Source organism: Lissotriton helveticus, chromosome 7, assembly GCF_964261635.1.
Source record: "Lissotriton helveticus chromosome 7, aLisHel1.1, whole genome shotgun sequence".
Lineage (NCBI taxonomy): Eukaryota > Metazoa > Chordata > Amphibia > Caudata > Salamandridae > Lissotriton > Lissotriton helveticus.
Window position 1 is genome coordinate 1550532428 of NC_136068.1, and position 23815 is coordinate 1550556242.

At 44.6% G+C, this 23815-nt stretch overlaps 1 protein-coding gene across 1 annotated transcript in view; it reads right to left on the reverse strand.

Annotated features, from left to right (window-relative positions):
- Window positions 1–23815, reverse strand: part of DNAAF3 (dynein axonemal assembly factor 3) — a 162605-nt gene that overhangs the window by 110933 nt on the left and 27857 nt on the right. Inside the window, exon 2 of the mRNA XM_078655025.1 lies at window positions 22635–22718. Coding sequence (XP_078511151.1) covers window positions 22635–22716 — 82 coding nt within the window. The 5' untranslated portion in view covers window positions 22717–22718. The remainder of the gene's footprint in view (window positions 1–22634; window positions 22719–23815) is intronic.

Genomic DNA, 23815 nt, shown 5'->3' on the forward strand with positions numbered 1-23815 from the left:
AAGAATTGATTGTTTGCCATAGGGGTGCAAGAAGGACCGGAAGACAGTCTTTAAATTGGGCAGGCCGCATGGGATCTAATGGGGACCCTGATTTGACCTTCATACTTAGAGCGAGAAGCTCATCCAGAGTGATAGATGGTATTGCTGTCAAGGTGGCAGTAGGGCAGGGGCATAAGGAGCTACCGGGTCCATGGGGCAACTGGGGAAAGATTTATAAATGGCTTCCACTTTCTGGACAAAACAATTGGCCAGTTCCTCACATTGCTGACCTGACGTGATTGTGTGAATAGGGTTTTTTTCCTGTTTTTAAAATCGTTAAGTATTTTAAAAATGCCTTTAGCGGGGTTTTTGCTAGACTTAATCTCATTGGTGAGGTAGGTTGCGCGTGCCAAATGTATGGCCTTGTGGTAGCATTTAATCTTGTCCTGGTACAACTTTTTTGCCCCAGTGTCATATTTATTTCCCCATGCCCGTTCTAATTTTTTACATGCACTCCGCAAGGCAGCTAGAGAGTCGTTATACCAGGGGTTGGAGCTAGAGCAGCGACCAATGGACTGTTTTGCCGGAATCAAGGTATCTAAAGCACGGATAAGCCAATCGCAGAGTGCTTTATACGATTGTTCAGGGTCAGTGCCTAACATTGGGGGACAAGACGCTAAAACGGCAAGTAGTTCCTCCAACTTAAGTTTATGCCAGCAGCGTCTAAGGGTGGCCTTAAGGTTAGCGCTGGGAAACGTGTCAGGAAACGGAAAGGAGAGGGACACTAGGAGGTGATCTGACCAACATACTGGGCTAGGAGCATTAACTGTGAGCAAGGGAATGTTGGAGAAAACTGGGTCAAGTAGATGCCCAGAAGTGTGGGTACCACCCACCACCAGCTGTCTCAGTTGACAGGCAGCGAGGTCGGCGAGTAAGCTACCGATTTCTGGGTCCGAAGGACGATCAAAATGTAAGTTAAGGTCCCCGATAAGAGTGAAATTAGACAAAGTCAATGCTAGGGAGCTCACGGCCTCAACAATGGCTGATTTGAATTCTGCGGCCGGTCCTGGGGGGGCGGTAAACTAAGAGGCCAGTGATGGAAAAATGCGCGCTAGGGGAGATGACAAAGCGAGCGCATTTGCACCCCGCTACGTCCTACCTGACAAATGAACAGGGGAGGCTGGACCTGAATATGACAGCTATGCCCCCACCTCTAGTCTCCCTGTTTAGAGTCTGGATGCTGTACCCTGGAGGGAGTGTGAGGCCTGGCTCAGCCACAGTATCATCGGTTAGCCAGGATTCCGTAATAAAAAACACGTCGGGAGATTCATCATCAATAAGGTCGTAGATCTCCATATAGTGTTTGACCAGGGAGCGGACATTCAGGAGTAAGATTCTCAAGGTGGGCCTTTGTGGGGCAGGGGGCGGTGAGGGGCAGGAGTTAAAGCCACAATTGCGGCAACAAAAAGGCCCTTCCATTTCCTCTCCTAGGCGCAGGCCGAATGGGTTTATCTGCTGACCGATGGACAGCAGGTGCTCCCTGGTATAGGCTGACATCCCTGATTTCAAACCACCAGCATGTCTGGCATCTGTCGTCGCCCAGGCGCGGACGGGCGCAGACGGGCTTGCCTTTGGCGCGCCCGCTGCGCGTCCTTCCTGACATGCTCCTTTAGTAGTCCCCTCCCACCTCCAACTAGACCGCTGAATGGGCCCTGGGCGTGGAGACCGGAAGCACTACTCCTGCCTTCCCTGCCCTCCGTTCAATCGGCACTGAAAACGCCGTGACGGACTGGGGCGGGAGGAAGCAGCAACAAATTAAAACCAGTGAGTGAATAACAGGTAAAGTGGTTCAGATTCACAGATTTTTAAAACAATCAGCGCCATACAAAGATGCCCAGTAGATTTTACAGCGACCAAAGCAGGTCCCAGCAGACTCTGCCACTGTCTGCCTTTCGCCGCAGCGTGCTTTGCCTGGTGTGCTCCTTTAGTAGTCCCCTCCCACCTCCAACTAGACCGCTGATTGGACCCTGAGAGTGGGGACCAGAAGCACTACTCCTGCCTTCCCTGCCCTCCATTCAATCGGCACTGAAAACGCCGTGACGGACTGGGGCGGGAGGAAGCAGCAACAAATTAAAACCAGTGAGTGAATAACAGGTAAAGCGGTGCGGATTCACAGATTTTTAAGACAATCAGCGCAATACAAAGATGCCCAGTAGATTTTACCGCGACCAAAGCAGAGACAAATAAGTGTCAGATAGAGATTTGTGACAAAAATGGCACAATCACTAACCACATACACCACTTACCTGTCATCATCACTTTTTGGTAATGAGATTTCTTTTCCAGGACTAAACAAAAGAGGATTTCAGAGATAGTTCCATAGTTGGAGAGAAGGTGGTTGCCTGAATATGTGACATATTTTCATTAAGCACTATTATACTGTTCCAGTTTATCAAAACAGACTGGTTTACCGGGAACAAAACATTTCAGATACAAATAAGTGAGATAATGAGTACTAGATGTATAAATCAGCTAAAAATCAACAATGTAAGAAACAGTTTTCAAGAAGATGCTGTTACAGACACAATTATCATCAAATGCAGAATCCATAAACTAGAGACTACGGACTGTCTGCAAAATACCATTAAAGAAGGCATAGGATAATTAATTGGGATATCACTATTGATGCTAGAAAGTGACATAGGTGTACTGGATTTGCAACATAGCTAAGCATGCTCAGCGTGGGGAAAACATTCTTCAAAATTCTGTATAGTTTGTATAATGCACCATTATTCCCCCATCTCACACACATTCTATTGAGAAAACACATGCAATAACACATTGGAGAGGGTGTGTGGCAAAGGGGACCATAACACACCTATTATGGTCATTTTTAAAGCAAAAGAATTCTTGAGATGGGTTCTGGGCGGGATAAATGAAGTTGTATGTTTGGACATTTCACACCTTCTTGAGGCCATTTTCTTTTTTTATTGTACATGATAACACAACAGAAGGCAAAAAATGCCTTCACATATCTTTTTTTTTTATATTTCTTTTTATTAAAGTTTAAAACATAAACAATAAAAAACAAGGCAATACAATCATTACAGATGGCGAAGCGTCCTGCGAGGAAGGAAGCATACAACTTTGATACAATCAGCAATACCGGATGGGGGATAGCGAGGGGAATTGCTTCAGGAGGCATTTTAGCAGAAACAGTAGTAGGAATGTCGGGTCAGGGGGACGGTGGATTGGTCACGACGTGTGTGAAGGGGGGTGTACATATTTCACCTCGATAGGAGTTCCACTGTCCCCAGACTTTCCCCCATTTTCGGGGCCTGCCACGTGCCACGTATGTTGTCTTCTCTCTAAACATACACCAATCCATGTTTTCCTTCCATGCCATAACAGTGGGCGGCCTCTGAGATCCCCACAATTGCGCAATATCTCTCTTGGCAATCATATTCCCGAGGGTCACCCACGGAGTCTGAGCCACATCATAGTCAGTCGGCTCCCAAACATTCAACAAGCATCTCCTAGCTTCAGGCAACAACTGAACACCCGTGACCTCTTCCATATCCGCGTGCACTCGGTTCCAATAACGCATAACCGCCGGGCACTCCCAGAGTATATGGAGAAAAGTGCCTAGTATGCCGCATCCACGCCAACACATCCCGTCCGAGGAATATCCCATAGTAAGAAGGCGAGGACCAGTCCCATAGATCCGGTGGAGGATTTTAAGCTGCACAAACCGGAGACGAGCCGGAATTGCAACCTCCTTCGGTGAAGATACCGCCGACTGCCAATCCTCATCGTCCAACTCCAGACCATCGCCGGTCCAGGCCTCTCTGAGACGGTCTACGAGGTCAACCCGATTATTTATCAACTTTTTGTAGATGAGCGAGATTGTACTGTCGGGGACGTACCCGTCCAGTACCCGGTCTTCAAGTGGGGATACCTCCAGGATAGTGGTACCCGACGGAAAAACCGAGGCCAGTGCGTGGCGAACCTGCGCATAACGAAAAAACTCCCTATCACTCAACCCGTATTCCACTTTCAACTGCTCAAAAGTTTTGACCCTGTCATTGACCCAGACATCATTCACTCTGCATATACCAATCACGTCCCACCTATCAAAGCCTTTTGTCTTTCACAGGGAGCCAAGCCTCTCGGATGCGTAAAGCGGCGTCGCTCGAGTCAATCTATCCTCCCACCCCATTGCAGCATTTGCACGATACCATGCTTGCACCTCTATCTTAGTTGGCCCCTTGAGCATCTTCCCGGCAGATTTTGTATAGAGCGCCCTGCTGTAATCCCCGCCAGGCAACAGCCACTTGTCCATTTCGAACGCGGGGTTCGACGCAGGACCATACGTACCATGATTAATTGCCCCCAGCTGGGAGGCCCAATAATAGCGCCTAATATCTGGGAGTGCGATTCCACCATCGTACCAGGGGAGTGTCAGCTTGGCAAGGGCAATGCGGGATCGCCCGCCCCATATCAGTTGTCTCTGTAGACTTTCCACCTCTCGAAAGTAGCTCGCTGGGATAACATCAAATGTATTTTGTAACGCATATAAGAACCGGGGCAGTGACATCATCTTAAATAATGCTGCTCATCCGAGGGGGGACAACGGAAGTTTACGCCATGCCACAACATCAGTCCTTAGGCGTTGAAGCGGGGGGAGCAAGTTACGTTCATAGCGGACCACTGGATCTAGGGCAATAAAGACCCCCAAGTATTTAAATCCCGTCTGCACCACCTGTATGGGACAATCACGCGGTAAGGGAGGAGAGTCACCCGAAAGGACATATACACAAGACTTAGACCAGTTAATTACAAGGCCTGAATTCTTCCCGAAAGAATTTAAAACATCAAATAACACTATCAGCGACTTCCAAGGTGACGTGAGGTACAACAGGATATCATCCGCGTAAAGTGACACTCGGTCTTCAAAATCCGGGGTCCACCGAATACCTTTCATCGATGGCTCCCACCTCAGCCAGGCTGCCAAGGGTTCCAAGGCGAGGGCAAAAAGAAGCGGAGACAACGGACACCCCTGGCGCGTACCCCTTCCGAGGGGAAACGGCCCAGAAACTCGACCATGCACGGCCACCTGGGCCAACGGTTTCTCGTATAGCAATCTCAATCAACCGATAAAAACAGGGCCAAAACCAAACTTTCCAAGGGCTGCCCAGAGGTACGGCCATTCTAGCGTATCAAACGCCATTGTGGCATCCAAGGAGTCCAATATGGCCGGCGAACGTAGCGACGTAGCCCTCGCAAGGACGCCATGTAGGCGCCGCAGATTCAATGCCGTGTTACGGTGTGGGATGAAACCGGATTAATCTGGATGGATCAGGTCGCCAATTACAGTTATCACGCGGTTTGCGAGCACTTTCGCGAGGATCTTGGGCTCAGCGTTTAAGAGCGAAATAGGTCTGTACGATACACAACTATCTCGTGGTTTCCCCTCCTTATGAATCAAGACAATAGATGCATGTCGTTGATCAGGAGGGAGGGAGCCCACATCTAACGACTCCAAAAACATAGACCAAAGATAAGGTGCTATTCCATCAGGGCGTAGCTTGTAGAGCTCAATGGGGAATCCGTTAGGACCCATGGCCTTTCCAGATAGCACAGAGCGAATAGCAATCGCCACCTCCTCGACGGAAAGCACCGCGTCCATCGATTCCCTGTCTAAATCCGACAAGCGCGGCAGTGTAATGTCTCGTAACAGCAGATGCGAGTCCTGCTCCGGCCTGTCGGATACAGGGGAATACACATTTTGGAAGTATTCCGCAAAACACTCCACAATCTCATTAGGGTCACTCACTCTCACTCCATCCACTCTTTCGATAAAAGGGACCACACGACTCGCCCTTTCCTTCTTATCTAGCCAGGCAATCAACTTTCCCGCCTTATCTCCCACATCATACAAACGTCCTTGCTGCTCTCTACTCATCACTTTGGCGGCGTCCGTTACCAGTGCCCTATAGTCGAGTTGCTTGAGACTGAGGAGGTGGAGCTTGTCCTGAGTGACACCAAGTTCCAATTCCCCTTCCAAGTCAGTTATTTCGGTCTCAAGTCGGACCACAGCCTCGTATTTACGTTTCTTAGCGCCATTGATTAATGATAGCGCCTGGCCACGGATAACAGTCTTGAAGGCTTCCCACAGCGAGACAGAAGATGACACAGACCCCACATTTTCCGTGAAGTATTGATCCAGTGAGTTGACCAATTCCGCACGAGTCTTAGGATCGCGGAGGTACCAAGGGTTAATCGGGGCTACCCGGCCCTCAGTTCCCCGCCTCGCTTCCATCACAAGCCATATTGGGGAGTGGTCCAAAATACCCCTAGCCAAATGTCTAATCTCCCTGACAGAAGAGGCCTGTGTCGCGGGCATCAGAATGTAGTTCAGTCTCGAGAGACTACCGTGTGCACCAGAGTGAAACGTGTATTGTAACTGCCCCGGGTGAAGAAGCCTCCAGCAATCTATTAATCCCAACGTATCCAAGAAGCCACCCAGCCAGGACTGTGATCTTATGAGTTCCCTGGGGGGGTAGCGGTCGTCGCCTCCGGAGACAACCGAGTTGAAATCACCACCCACCACCAGGATGCCCTCCGGAAGCCCCAAAATCACCCTCCCCAAGTCGGCAAAGGTCGTAGTCTGAAGGCCAGGCGGGACATAGACAGAAAGCAGATCAATAGTCTTCCCCTCCCATCTTCCAGTAATGGCGGCATATCGCCCCCTATCATCAAGGATGATATCATCCACCTCCAGAGGGAGGGAACCCCTGACCAGGATGCCCACCCCCCTAGAGCCTACTGAATCCAGAATGTGCCAGAAGACGGTAGCCGCGCTGATTCATAGCATGGCATGTGTTTCCTATCAGGTGTGTCTCCTGCCGTAGCACCACATCGGGGGAGAGGCGTCTCAATAGTTGTAACTCCACACCCCGTTTTATCCGATCCCCCAACCCATTAACATTCCAACACAGTAATTGCAATCCCCTACCCCCCATCCCAGGAATAATTGCTGCATCCACCCCACAACGTGACATCCAAAACCAGAAGTCAATCAATACATTGCCTTGAAATGAACGAAACACCAACAACTTCCCCCCCTCACCCCCTGACAAACATCCAAAACCCAACCTGTAGTGTGTTTATCTAGGGACCTGTATCGATACTCCAATTTCTGACCCTTGTCCGGTTATAAATCACTAATATCCATACAACGGCACAGAAACCCGTTTCATAAATTAATCATAGCGCATGCTGTCACATTAAGCAAGCACTATTCCTCCAGCCCCCTAGAAAGCACACGAGTTCTCTAAACAAACCAAGCCTCCAGCAAACCTGGGAAATCCCCGCTGCTATGGTTTTGATTTCGTTCGAGAACTCCTGTAAAGAATGTAAGAACGACCAGTTCTTAATGACATCCTTATTGACGTCTTATGTCCATCCTTACGTCAAACCCGGCACCTCTCAGGTATAAATATACCGACGCTGCCCTAAGTAAAGACACGGTGGTGATGAGCTTGGAGCAGCGACTACTTGCCGGAGAGCCCAGCTGATGCGAGAGCCCACAGACGCTGCCCCTCCCTTTTTGACGCGCTGAGGAAAATGCTGCCTTTCCTCTTGCCGAGGAATCCAGCCTCCAGCGTTTCTAGCTTGCCCTCGCGGGTAACTGGGATACCGAGTCCTGAGAAAGAGATACCAGCCCTCCTGCCTTCTAAATCCCAGGTACTGAACTGACTAACCCCTTACAGAGAATTCTTGAGTCAGATTCTTGGCAAAACAAACTTAACTTAAACTGCTACTTACTTACTCCCTCCCATGTATTAGGCTTAGGTCAGGTACACCGGGGTAGGCGTAGTTAGAAGCACCAGTTGAGTACGATTAGTCAATGTATATATGTATGTATATCTTTTATCCATTTTAAAGTAACATATGGCTTAGAAACCATATCAATGCTTTTACAGTATTATTTTATAATCCTGCTTTTACTGTATGCATTTTACTTAACTATAAGTATTACAATTGTAGCGATTCATTTCTCTTGTATGAGAAAAGAGACTGATCAATAAATAACACCTTTTATTGAAAACGCCCGTCTCTTCTTTTCTCTACAATCTGGTGAAACTAAGTATGCACGTATTGACTGAGTAAAATAGCTGTCTTTTGTTTTCACACGACTCTAGAGATTTACTCTTGATCAGGGAGAGCAAAGTTGTCATGTTCTATGGTTGTCAGAAACGAAATCCCTTCTTGTCTATCCAGGGAGGTTAAACTCCTCCTCGCCTATTCGAGAAAGTTTCTAGTGAACTCTGAGCTAGCTGGCACACAAAACTTAAGTCTAATATCGTCAGTAGAAAAAAAAAAAATGTGGGATACTTGTAAAGCGCACTGTTACTCTACCCGAGTGTCCTGGCGCTGTAGACCGCTGGGGAACCCGTCCTGGTTTTCCCTGTGAGATGGTCCCTTTTCTGGGTATCTCCAGGGTGAAACCAGGCATCCCCGGCGTCTGTGGGAGGCCGTTGTAGAGATGAGGCAAGCTTAATGCCCAGAGTTACCGAGTGTGTTCTCTGGTTAGAGTAGGCACTGAGGCGAGAATTATCGAGTCCGTTGACCCTGGTCCAAGACCTAGTTAACCTCTGTCCTACGTCTATACTATTGAAGATATTATTCCAATGCGCAGAGCCTATTGGGATAATAGGAACTACACTACATGGCGCCCAACGGTTTGGTAAGGCGATAAATCTAACGCAAGGCATTAGAGTAACTCAGTCGTGCTTTTTCACACAGACCCTTTCTCCCATAAATACTCCAAAGACGTCTGGAGTGGGTCAAAGGTTAAAAATCCGCCAAACTTAGTAGGAGGAGACTCCTATGTATGGTTTTTGGTTTATTCAACGTTGAAGGATACAGTGTTCCAAAATATTGTGCACCTAATCTTTGTTTCCTTGAAAACCTGATCTGCAACAAAAACAAAAAAAGAACCTTTCTGTCAGTAAAATGTCAGACAGCGAAGGAGAAAGGGAGGCGGCTAGAATAGCAGCTCAACTCCTAAAGGATGACACAAGTCTCCTACAGCAAGACCCGGACGCAATACTCATCCCGGTCAACATAAGGAAAACTATAACTTTAAAACTTATAGAAAATGGACTGACATCGAGAGGTGGTACATTCATATTCGTAATTGAGGCACATGAATATCGGCAGACAGAGGTATTCTATTCATGGATAAACTTTCCAGCAGCAAACGCTGTCACAAAGGAATTCCACTATTACAAAATAGAGGAACCTCCGGAAGAGTACACTCCTTTCGAGGAGGTGGAAATACCACTAAAATACCAAGAGCACCTGCTCTGGTTTAAAGGCGCCCTAAAACATAATGATCACATCACCAGGCTCGGTCCACTAGGTAGACCAGGAGCAACGTGGCCGGTTCTAGCCGGATACACACCACATCCAGACATTGAAAAAATGTCAATACCAGAACTTTTAGCACAGCTAAAACAACTGATTAAAATACATAGACAATTAGTCCAATATGTAATGCGGACTTCAACAGTCCAACCAGCTATTAAAATTCCACAGCTGACCCCTCATCAGGGGAACACAAATAAAATCCCACCACAGAACATACAGTCCTGTCTAGGCAAGGTACCCATTAAACGGGAACAAATTCCATTCTGGTTAGCACAAAAAATCACTTAAATAGAGGCAGTATTTCCGGATACTACCCCTGTTGAGAAACACAGAATTTTGACTATCTGTCTTCCAATGGGGATCGCACCACATGTGGAGGACTGTGACACTTGGGGCACAGTCTTTGCTTCCATTTACACAAAAACACATGGTGTTCCGTCCATGGCGGTAATACCAGATGTGCTAAAACAGATTCAAAATGAATACGGTCCAGAGCCTGCTTTAACTCTGGGTATGAAATTACTAAAAGACTTCAAGCAGGTATCAGCATTATTGTTATCCAACATAAAAGGAGAATCAGCATCTGTGGCGATCCGCCAGAAGTTGAAAGAAACAGATATAGCAGAACAACCATTTGAACTTGCCAGAATCATAGAAAAATCCTATGAATAACTAGGAAGAGATAGTTTGGGTGGGAAACCAGTGAAACCCCAACTAACTGAAAATCCTGAAAAGGTATTTATTAAAAATAATGTGAACACTCCAAAAAAGAGCTGGGATGGAAATAAACAATCCACTCCCAAAGAAAAAAGATTCCAGTCCAGAGGAAGGTCTCCTCGGCGGAGCGAAAGATCTCCGGACCAATGACACAAGTCTCCCCAAAGGGAGCCCTCTGAGAAAAGATACAACCTTAGAAATAGGGATAATTTGAAGAAACCTGATAGATATCAAGATATTGATACACGTCCATCTCGATCTTTTCAGACTTCCTCGCAGAAATCGGAAAGAAGAGGACGGTCAGAACAAAGGGAAGAGCACTTCAAGTCCAAAGACAAGGAACCTGCTCATCAAAGTAAAAAATTACAATTTCCAAAAAAGAAGGTAGCCAGTATTAAAGTAATCAAACATGCCGAGGATCCTGAGGACACAGCTGAAAAACGGAGAGTGGGCTCAGACAATGCTGGACAGCGCAGCAGAAGTGAGCATAGCTCGCAAGATCCTGATGAATCATCTGGAGACAGTGGACACGAATGAATACATTCAGGTGGAAACTGCAGATACCAGAGTTTGCAAACCTCATAAAATATATGAAATAACATTACGTATAGAGGGAGATAAGACTAGGAAAATAAGGGGTCTATTTTGGGATAATCTCTCCAAAGGCTATGACATCCTTTTAGCTGAAAAAGACTGGCCACCGGAGTTTGTCAGGGAGTGCCCTCATGGCGAAGAAATGATTATGCCTGCCTTCTCAAATCATATTCCAATACATAAAAAATATGCACTTGCAAGAAAGTGGGCAGTAGCCCAAGCTCCTGCATTATATAAAAACCATGTGGGATGGGATGAGGACTCTTTTCCTCACAAAATCCAGTTAAAATCTCAACCAACTGCACAGAGGCAGTACCCAATTAAGCAAGAAGCTAAAAAACAGGTCAGGGAGATCTTAGATCAACTTGAATACCAGGGGGTGATTGAAACTTGCACCTCACAAATGAACAATCCTTTGTTTCCTGTCTCCAAACCAGATGATTCATATCGTCTAGTGTTGGACTACAGACACCTAAACTCATGTTGCAAAACTTTTGCAGTACAAAACTCACACAGTGCAGCACTAATGAATAGCATAGTGCGCAAAAAATACAAAACAACATTAGACATCTCTAATGGATTCTTTTGTCAAAATATAGCACCTGAAAGCAGATATTTGACCGCTTTCTCAATAAATGGCTCGCAGAAAATTTCTGTCGTTTGCCACAGGGGTTCAAGAACAGCCCAGGATTATTCTCAGCGAGAGTAACAGAGTTACTACAAATATATGATGATGAGGCATTATCTTATGTCGATGACATCTATCTAACAGATGATGACTTGGATACTCACTTGAAAAGAGTGAACACCATAATACTTGGGTTCGCAGCAGAGGGTTACAAATTCAACTTCAAAAAGTCAAGAATTGCCCATCTAACTGTCCTGTTTTTAGGATATGAATTATCAAGTGAAGGCAAAAGCCTGGCTGACAATTTCTTAGAGAAATGCGCTGTAATCCAAGCACCAAGAACGCTGAAAAACTTACAATCAATTCTAGGTTTCCTGAATTTCGGAAGAACTTACATTCTAAATTCTGCAGAGAGAGTTAAACCTCTCTATGACCTAATAAAACCAGATTTTAAAACAATCAATTGGACTCAAAAACACACAGAAATTTTGAGATCATTGCAAACAGACATGTTAGCTAAAACAAAATTGCAAACATGCGATAACACACGCAACCTTGTAATCCGGGTCATCCCATGAAGATGCGGATTCACATACCTGACCTCTAATGAGGGAGAAACGGTACCAATAGCATACAAATCACATTTGTACACAAAAGCTGAAATGAAATTTAGCCCAACGGAAAAAATTCTAACCGCGGTACAGACTGCTGTAGCGAAAGAAAGAGCCCTAGCACAAGGTAAACGAATAATCATCGTGACACCAGTACCAGCCCTGGAGACGGTAACAAAGGCAAGCATTCCAAATGCTAAAGCACTACATCCGAGATGGATACAGTGGGCTAATTCTCTTGCTGCAACAGACGTGATATACGAATTTGATCCTAATTTAAAAACACAAGAATTTCTCTAATATGAATTTGAATGTCCTCTGCCGACCGAGATCCTGCCTCTTGAACATTACGGCTGTATAATATATACGGACGGATCAGCACAACCCGCAGTTGGGGGTAAACAAGCTTACAGTGCTGCGTGCGTGATTGTTAAAGGTCGCTGGCACGGAGGAAAATTTAGACCACTGGTCACTAAAACACAATCTCTAGGAGATTGTACAGCTCAGCGAGCTGAACTACTAGCATTTAAGATGGCGCTTGAAAATACCGATCGCGAATTCCCCACACTCATAGTGTGCGATTCATATTATTGCGTACAGTCTTACAATGAATATTTGCAGATCTGGGTTCAGAACGGTTTTAAAGATGCAAAGGGTGGCACAATCAAGCATAAAACGCTTTGGGAACAGTAGTTCTTTTACAAAAAGAACTACAAAAGACTCACGTGATACATACGCTGAGTCATCAATGTGATGGCGTTCACGTTGCAGGGAATTCATTGGCTGATGAAGCAGCGAAGGCAGCTGTCCAAATGGCTTCCGTAGCTGCAATCACCCGGTCAAAAACAAAAATAGACAGCGAAATATTACAGGCTGTCGCCGCTACGGTAAAAGATGCGCTAGAAACACTCCCGAAAGGATTTCCAGTAAAGTACTCATACATAACTGATGCGAATAACGTTCCATTTGCTCGAATCCCTGGAGTGGGGGATAGGGCAATTCCAAACATGGAATGTAGGTTAGGACTCATTATAGCGGCACACGAAGGGCTTGCTTCTGTACATGCTGGCGTTTCAGCCACAGTATCGTTATTAAAACAGAGATACTAGTGGCCACAAATGAGAAGACAAACCAGGAACTATGTTCTAGATTGTGAAATATGTCAAAGAATGAAGGTATCAACAGTGAAACGACCAGCACAGACGCCCCTTCTAATCTCAGATAAACCATTAGCATGTGTTTATCTGGACCACTGCGGTCCCTTAGAAAGGGACGGCAACTATAAATATATCATGGTCGCAGTGGATTCATGCACGAGATTCATATGGATGTGGCCCCAGCGCTCGGCTGACGCCAGAACTGTTATAAAAGATTTGCGAGTCTTTATCGGCACATACGCAATTGGCATGCTACATTCTGACCAGGGTCCTGCTTTTAGCTCTCAAGCTTATAAGGAGGCCATGACCAGCATGGGCATTGCATTGCGGTACTCTTGTCCCTTTCATCCTGAGGGAAACGGAATTGTGGAAAGAAAAAACCGTGACATAAAGCAATCTATAACGGCAAAGGTATTAGGTTCGGGAGCTGGGTGGGTCAAACATTTAATAAGTGTCCAACGTAGTCTTAATAATCTGCCAAGAAATTCTCTGAGAGGTCTCAGTCCGTACGAACTATTGTTTGGGACTAGAATGTTAATCCAGGACCTCGATAGTCAAACTTCAGTGGTTAAAGAAAAATGCTTTGATATCAAAGATCGTTTGGCTATTTTACAGGACTTAAATGAAACAAGAAAAGACCTGAGCAACATAAAGTTGAAACAACAGCCAACAACCACTAAAGAGAAACCACCTGTCCCAGCAAGGCCTGTCTGGATTCCAAAAATCGGGGATCAGGTCAGAGAGAAGATCGCGGTAAAGAAGGAATTTGGGCCTTCTTACAGAAAAGCAGTACCTGTCTTGGCTATCAACGGGACAAGATCAGTAGTATTACCGCCCCTTGCTGGTAAAAAGGAGAACCGAGTTGTATCCATCGACCTGGTTAAACCACAATCATGTGGCCGATAATAAGTAGTAGGCCAAGTGGACTCCCAAGAAATAGCAGAACACCAAAGTTTGCTACAAACACAGAGGTTCAAACTGAGAGACTAATCACATTTGATAAACCTACAGTGAATCAACAAGGACTATGCAACAAAGCCAGGGAACTTAAACCTCTTGAAACCCAAATCACAATAATACATCAAGAAACACCAGTCTACAATGATGTAACCACAGACTATGCTAATGAAACAAAGCAAATTCCAAAAACAAAAAGGAATCCAGAAGCAATTGAAACAATTGACAGAGCAGCATCAGGCTACTTTATCAACTTCGATGATTTTTCCGAGGATCCGAGCGAACCTGAGGAACAGCCGACAGCATCAAAGACTTTTAAAGACAAAGCAAAGGAACTCTTTCATCAACTAAAAGAAACCTATCTGATTTCTCCATGGATTGAATTCTGGGTGGCACTAGGTGTATTTGTCCTCATACTTTGGCTTATCATGGTACTATACTTGGGACATTTTATTGAGGGAAAATATGTTACAATGGACACAGCAAGTCAGAAAATCAACTTGGTCCTAAAACCACACAAGTCTTCACACATCGAGAAAAGAGAACTTTCTTCAGTAAACTTCACAGCCAATCCTATACCCGGTGGGGTAGCATGGGACAAAACTGATTACGAAATCTATGGCTCGGTCGAGCTCTTGAAGTATCCTCATCAATTTAAGGTTTCATTAAGTGACTTTGTAAAATCAAGCACATTCACTGATGATTGGGACTTTGAAAGTATTAATGATATGATGTCAGATCTAGTAATGTCAGCTAAATTTACAGAACATGATTATTTACAGGGTTCATCTAACTATGACCAGATGTACTGTTACAACCACTATGGTACCCATTATCTGCATAAATCTGCTCAACCTAGAAATGTTTTTAATTTTAATCAATGGGAACATTGTGCAACTCCACCAAAAGGCAGTTCAAAAACATTTTATGATAAATTTTCATACTTCTCAGGTTGTAACACAAGTAATGCAGAAACATTTTATTTTAGAATGTTAAATAAAACAGGAATGAAAACCATGCTTACGAACACAAAATTAATCTATTCAGAATCATTTTTTGAAAAAATGAATACATTCGGTTTTGATTTCTGGAACAATAACATTGAAACGAAAACAATCTGGGGTACAAGAGATTGGCAGGTCAAAGGTATAGAATCATTATTTAGAGCCTGCTTGATCCCAGAACAAATTATATTTTTGAATGACACAATTCAACAGACAACCTGTCTTGGCCTAGCCAAAATTAAAGACTTAAACAAACCGTCTATTCCAAAACCAACACCTGACAGTAATAGCACTACAGATGTTGAGATAGACGTATCCCATATTTTAAACCAAAACAGAACACATCCTGATTGGAAAAAATGGTTGATCTGGCCCACAGACACAAATAACTGTCAAGATAGATTCCTGAACAAAATACAGGGGTTCACATTAACCAGGCCAGACCCTAGATACTCCCAGTGACAACATCCAGGGATTGTAACTACATACAGTGTAGGAAAACTCTGCCTCGAATGGCTACGAACATCCACACTGGCAGAAATTAAGCAACACTTTACTTTACTTAAAGAAGGTGCTGACTTGCGTGATTTCATTATGGGACCACGCAAACAGCGTCAAAAACGTTTCATAGCGGCCTCTATATATGCAGCTTACAACGAAGCTTGGAAAGTAACTCAAATTAAAACAGCAGAGAAAATACGGGAAATTGACCGTGTTAATTTGGAAAAATCACTTTCTGTTGTGGACAATGGGTTAATGACTCTGTCTTCCAGAATATATTCACTGGACAGTATTGTATCATCTGCAATCGATATAATAGAACAAGACTTACTGATGTTACAACACGGTCAGTCCCAATTGCGTTCTATTGTACAGCTTGGCTGGACGTTACAAAATCTGCGTTCAGGCTACGTGCCTTGGCGTTTAATCAACACAACATCATTATTCAGTATCTTTAACCTGACTGATACACAAATCAGCTTGGCACAAAAGGGTGCAGAATATACAATTCTGAGCATTGAAAAACTTGAGAGATTACCATTGACAATGTCAGAACGACCTGTCATTGAATGGATAATACATGGAATCATAACTATTCCGATAACGACTTTCCAATTTCGATACTGCCAGAAATATATACAGGCAGGCCAGTATGAAAGGTTGGGTAAAGGATACATTAAGTCAACATGGAACTTACCTTATACACACACATGTTATAGTAATACAGGACAGAGTGTATTTCTTAGTGGTAATAATTGTGAAAAATCACTAAGTGGTATACTTCTATGTCAGGGTATAAGTTTACATGGGGCCTGTGAAGGGACTTCAAATAACCTTTCATGTCACCAGCTCGGCACACCTGCAACGAAAATAGAACCATTCTTTAGAAGACTTTCTAACGGGAGTTACATTCTAATTGTAGATCACAGATGTTGTGGCTTACTGCCAGGAAAACCTTATCTAGTAAGAGTGAGCTCCATGGTCACTTGCTGTGAGCGAGTATTGTTTCCGAATGACACTCCAGACAGGGAGGGAAAAATTTGGCCCAGTTTGAAAATCTCTTCTATTCGAATTGATACTTTAAGCAGAATGAAGACTGTGCTCCTACAGACGCCAGTTCACTTGACGTCATCAAAAGAATTGTATGATCTCCAAGTTGCAAGGACAACGGGAGAGATACATGCATTGTTATCAACAAATTGCCCCCTACACTTCGCAGAAATGCTAAGCGAAATCTTAAATATTTCTGATACAAATGGTATCGCGGGTGTATTTAAGACCGTTTTTTCGGGACTGTTAACTCCATTCAAAGCAGTCCTGGGAATATTTCCCAATTTCATCCATTCTGTCTTTGGCGGACTTCCACTCCTGTTGGGACTCGTAGCAGGCATCCTATTTTTGCTATTCCTGCTTCGTTATGGCAAACCATGTCACAGACAAGACTCCAGCAACGATGGAAGAAACGATCCTAGCTATACGTTATCGGGACCGCATAACTAAAGTCCTTGGATTAGTCCGGCTAAGAAATCTGAATATGACCTGGTTTCTTTCGTTCAGACCCATATGGCAGAATTGTGTCTTACCTGTATTGAGATGCATGCTATGCGGCGAAGAATGCGTGTTGGACACCGGTCTTACACTATAATCAGAAGTACCATTGGATGCAGATACTTTGTTGGGTCCAGTAAAGGCTCATGCATTGTGCTGTCCCCAGCGGCGACCTATCCTGATGACGGCATTCGTGGAGACTTCACCACTACGATTGAAGGGTAGTGAAGTACAGGATGAAAGCAGCATCAACCAGGTACGGCCTTCTGTAAGCAATGCTGATCAAAACATCACTGAAAGCGAACATGCGCACGACTGAATGGTAGCGACATTTTCCAACTTGGTCGAACTTTCACCTGAGGCAGTAAACTGTTTTTTTGAAAGTCTGTCTGAAAAGATGTTTTCACCAGAACAGTGAGAGTGACTTTAAGCAAATGTGCACACAGCGTTCCCTGAACTCTGAATTTGGCCTTCGGCTTTAAAAACCAAGCTTCTGAGAACTTTTTTCCTTCTTCCCATGAAAACGAAAACTTTTTCCCAAATCCAAAATATTTACTTTTTTGGCACTTATCTTCTGCTTAAGGTAGAACTATTCTTAGAGAACACAGCTTCTATTTTTAGGAACTCTAGAGACAATACATTACCTCAGCCTCTAGCGTATTTACAAGTAACTGTGTTTATATGTGATGGAGTGGTCTCGCACTTTTTTCTTCTGTATTAAGAGCCATTTCATGTGCTATTTTCGCAAATCATTCATGCTGATATAAATGTGCATCCTTTTTTTTTATATATATATATTTTTATTGATTATAACACAAGAAAGAAAATATACATATCAGGAGTCATTTGGTGAAATACAGTCCAGCTGGGGACAGGCAAATAAGTTGAAGAAATACACCACAATCATAGGCATCGAAAAAAGATCAATACCAGCTTAAAGCTGAAGCAAAACAATAAGATGCGAAGGACCACAAGTACATCGCAACAGCACCCGTCCACCAGGAATACAGGATATACGAATTGGACATGCGACACCCAGATATGATGGACAAAAGATCATCAGAATATGCCACATTTCTTGTGAAGAAAGGAAAAGGGAATAGAAAGGTCATAGAAAAAAATAAAGGAAAAATAAAAAAAAACAACCCCCCACCCTACACCCCTGCCGATGGCTACAACCTAACCCCACTAGCAGCGTGCCTGTCGCCCACTAAACTACACCTCAAGGAAGGGAAAAGCTGGAGGAGGAGATATGGTACAAAAACGATACGGGCTCCCAGATTTCCATCCCCCCACCAGAAGCAGACATCCCCTACCGCAGCGTTAAGCAAGTTATAGCAGATCAATAAAAATTCAATAGGGGAGCCACAAACAGAGAAAGGACCGTCCCGCCCGGCCCCCGGCACCACAGAGGCAGCACATCCCGTTTCGAACAGAGCAGTTACACAATACCCAGACAATCAAAATCCCATCTGGCCCTCGCTCCCACAGACACAACCCGGCAAAGCCAAAAGAAAACATTGCAAAGTCAGCCCTGGCCCTGACGATCCATTACGCAGACCCCATCAAGTACGACCAGGCCGCTACGATTCTTCATGCGAGCCCTGACCATTCGAACCGCCATCACAACAAGAACATTCAAAGACAGAAACGGCTCAAGGTCGCCACAGAAGGAGTGATACCAGGATAAACGCTGACAAAGTTCAAAAGTCAAACCAGGTCCACTGCCCACCAACGATAAGTCAGCAAAGCGTTTTTGAGCATTCTCTGAAAGAGGCGAGGTATAAATCCGATAGTCCGTGGAGAAGACACACTGAAGTACAGAAATAGTCACATCCATCTTGGGCGGTATCGACAGAGGGCAGAACACACAGCCAGTACTTTCGGGCTCGCTCGCCGCCATCTTAGGGTCGCAAGAAATTTCCAAGTCCGACGTCCGCACAGGGTCCTCGGTAGCAATCGGAGCTTGCTCCGCGGGTAAGGCATCTCGGCTCACGACCAACAAAGGGTCGGAATCCGGTCTCTGGCAGATGTGATGAACCGTTAACACCATCCTTTGGAAGGTGGCGGTGACTCGTTTGTGGAGCTCCCCAATGGCGGCCATTACATTGCGCAGCGACGGTGTAGTTTCGGCCCGTTCCATCGCCCCTCAGTGAGCGACCGGGTGGGTATCTGAACCCCGGAGGTCGACTTCTCCGGGGCACCAGGCAGAAACAATGTAGATGACAACTGTGGGCGCTACCAAAGCACGATCGCAGTGCCGTCGCCGCCAACGAGGAACCAAGCCAATCAACCCCGGGAGCTCAACGGGGCGTCCGGGCAGCGGATCCCCGGTCAAAGCAGTCGATATGGAAGCCGCCGTAGTTGCAAGAGAAAGCTGCCACCAGGTCACCATCCAAAACGGAAAAGAAAGATGCCACCTCGGGAGACCGGAACCACCCACGTCCAGCGGCCGATGTTGTTCAACTCCAACCCGGCCGGGTTATAACTCGAGGCCCCGGCTGCAACTCTGAGTTAGGCCAAGAATGGCGCACGACGTATCTTCGTCATCCAAGCAGCTAGAAATTCTGGGATTGCACCTTTAGAATCAGGCGCACTTCAGCTGCACGGGAGTCCGGTGGGAAATCAGGATGGGAGTCAGGATTCATGAGCCTCCGGCGGAGGTCGGCGGAGCCGGGAGCTTATGCGGCCATCTTGGTTGCTAGTGTAGCTCCTCCCCTGTGCATCCTTTTTTGAATGATTACACTGCTTGAATGCATACAGTACCTATACTCATTTTCGTGTATTTCGAATATGCCTATTTTCAAATGCAAAAAATGTATTTTGGGGTGGTTCGGTATACACATGTACTATTAGTTATGTTTACTATTGATTAGGTTAGTAAATATGGACATGAATTCGTGGAGTGGGTGTAGTGTGTTTATCTAGGGACCTGTATCGATACTCCAATTTCTGACCCTTGTCCGGTTATAAATCACTAATATCCATACAACGGCACAGAAACCCGTTTCATAAATTAATCATAGCGCATGCTGTCACATTAAGCAAGCACTATTCCTCCAGCCCCCTAGAAAGCACACCGAGTTCTCTAAACAAACCAAGCCTCCAGCAAACCTGGGAAATCCCCGCTGCTATTGTTTTGATTTCGTTCGAGAACTCCTGTAAAGGATGTAAGAACGACCAGTTCTTAATGACATCCTTATTGACGTCTTATGTCCATCCTTACGTCAAACCCGGCACCTCTCAGTTATAAATATACCAACGCTGCCCTAAGTAAAGACACGGTGGTGATGAGTTTGGAGCAGCGACTACTTGCCGGAGAGCCCAGCTGATGCGAGAGCCCACGGACGCTGCCCCTCCCTTTTTGACGCACTGAGGAAAACGCTGCCTTTCCTCTTGCATAGGAATCCAGCCTCCAGCGTTTCCAGCTTGCCCTCGCGGGTAACTGGGATACCGAGTCCTGAGGAAGAGATACCAGCCCTCCTGCCTTCTAAATCCCAGGTACTGAACTGACTAACCCCTTACAGAGAATTCTTGAGTCAGATTCTTGGCAAACCAAACTTAACTTAAACTGCTACTTACTTACTCCCTCCCATGTATTAGGCATTTCAAGCTTTATCTGGGATTGCCACCTAGCAGTTTTATCTTAGATTCCGGATCTCAGTTTCATCTTTTTCTCATTCCGAACTGTAGCCCGAGAGCCAACTTTTTAGCCCATTTCTCTTTAAATGGTTTAAATCTCCAACTAAATGGCCATCAAACTGTCAGCACTGGCTTCTGACTGTACCAAATGGGTTAGACAGACAGGTGCGAAAGGGGGGGTAACCATCTAACCACAGTAAGTGGACAATCAGAACTCTAATTTCCACATATCTGGTTGCCATGATGGAGGATTAATAACTGGTACTGCTTGTCTGGCTTCCACAGAGTACTTCTGTCTGTTTCTTTTCTGTCCTTGTTGTCAGTGCTTCTCCTCTGCTTCCTTCTTATAAATCGCTCATTCTCTTTGCCGTCTCCTTCTGATTTTTCCCATAAGCTCTTCAATGTAATTACTAAAAAGATTTAGCATTTGCTGGACCTTTTCTTTCCCTTAGGGTCAAATTACTTTTCAAATCAGAGCCCCGAATAGCAACTTGAGATTTTCCGGAGACAGTCTTTAGTAAGTAATGAGTATGGTTCATCTAAGCTTAGCAAACAATATGCCACACCTCTCTTCAAATAAGCATCAAACAATCTACATAGAGCTTAAAATAATAGTTCTAATTTTGTTTGATAGAGGCAAAGCACCATTCCTGATGGAGTTTGGGAGCACAGTTAAAACAAACAGAACAGCTGACGCCAGTAAAGAAACAATAAGCAAGATGTGGACAAAATAAAAAGGCAAAGTTTTATTAAAACCACACCTTGGAAATTAAATTAAATACAGTTAGTATCAAAGCTTACCTCCAGTATAGACAGAATCCCCTGAAACCCGATGACTGTATATGGCCAATGGTAACTCTAAGTGGGATTCAGAAAGTAAATGTTCAGTGGAAAAACAATTTGAATATATGTCTTGGACTAGGGCAAGCCCCGTGGGCTAGAATGACCCAGAAGGCACTGAAGGGGTAACTAACAGTGAGGGGTTTGTAAGAAAACAATTATAGGGTCTAAAAAGGTGAATGAATGGAATGTTTGCCTCTCTGGGCCGAAGTTCAGTGTACCAAAACAAGCTGGGTCTCTAGTCTACCCTACTGAGACTCCATAGGCAAAGTAATAGAGGTCTACTTGGCAAGAGGATACACCCTAGAACTAGGATGAAGTTTATCAAATTGTCTCAACCAAGGATGATTTTCGGAAAAATCAGGGCCTTCTTGTATTGCCTCAAACTGTCCGGTCTGTAGTGCCTTCTCCCGTATAGTCAAACTACTAAGTACAATGGTATAGGCAACACAGAAAAATAACGAGAGAATTATTCCACTCCAATCTTTTGTCCCCATCTAAAGGACAAATGGACCATCCAGTATCATTTCCCAGATTTCCTTAACTTACCCTTCTCATCGGAAAAGGGTTGTGATGAAGGGGATTCCGCGCAGGAACAACCGATCATTCTAGCACCATGTGGGGGCAACAGTCTTTCTATTGCAAGAGCTGCCTATGGCACCACAATGCCATTCCTCAGTGTTAATAATTTCTGGTTTGAGGATATGCAATAAACCTCAAAGGGCCTACTGATGAGTAGACTGTATAGATATCAGATCAGACATCAAATAGTTGCCAACTCCAAAGGACACCATGCTATGCTCTATGCCCATAACAAACAATATAAAAGTCAATGAGAGCTATCACCCCTTGCTTGAGTACTTTAATGCTTGGGTCCTGCTTAGGGTCTCAATATATGCAAGCCTAGTTAAATTCATGCCTAGACCCACAGTATGAATTAAGTCATGGAGTGGTGAACAGTGGCAGTCAAATAAAAGGAATGGATATCTCATGCTAGGACCAAAGATGTATCACTTACATTTCATTTGAAGATCAAGAGCTGGTGAGAAGCCCCACCATGTTACTGCTCCAAAGCCCTCTCCCGTTCCAGTAGTTGTCATGGCTGAAATCAAAGAAAAAGAAAGGCTGTGTTTTACTATTACCAGTAGATTACAGCAGATGCCGGTGGTAAGCATGCAAGCCAACTTACTGATACTCCTTAAACAGAAAATGAGAAATGTTTAACTAAAACATCAGCTGAAAATTTTCATTTTGCCTATGCCATCACAGGCAAGAGGAATTTAGAGAGATCGAATAATAATTTGTGGTATTGGAATTCAAAGGTTTTTATTTACAATATTTAGTTTTTCCATGGGGTGAGCATTTGAAACCACTCATGAATCCCTCCCAGTATTGGGGAATCATCTTTTCCAAACTGCAATATTGGTTCAGGAACAAACAAGGTAAAATGAAAGGGAGCTCTCGTTAAATAATTAAGGTCTCACAATGAAACACACTCCCATGCATATATTTTCATTTGTATATCAGCTGCGTGAGCATAAGCTATGCATTGTCGAAAATACACGAGGAAATGTTTGGAATTAAGCAGTAACATATTCTGATAGATACTTATACCCACATATTCCTTACCTTGTCAATAGCCACAGGTAGCTCTATTTAACTTTGTCGTGACCCCGTACCTTCTCCAGAACTGATGGCAAACAGGTGTATACATTTACAACCCCTACACGATTACATCAGTTCCATCTTTTCTGTGCCCTTTGACTCCGATCCCAACATTGTTCGTTTTTACCAATGACAAAACTGCATTTAAAAAGACAGTGTGCTAGTGAAATGCCCCTATGTAAAACCACAGGATTTAAACCATATGGCAACTTCTGGAAGCTCATCTCTGTCACAATCAGGGAGTGGGAGGTAAAACTATATGTTGCTGAACATAAAAAGCAGGATAGGTCTTGCTCTAAACATCTAACAAACACCTTAATGGTAGCATGGACTAAACCGTATCTGGGGCCCCTAGTCAGTGATCTGGTAGTTAGGTGTCAGAGGCCTATCCATGGAAACCAAATGTTTTTGACTCAGCAGCATACCTCTGAGAGTTTGGTTCCTACAAGAAAGGTCAACCCCAATACAATCTCTTTTGTGCCTCCAGACAGGAAATCAAAATGTTGTGTTTCTATCTTGGACCCTAATTCGATA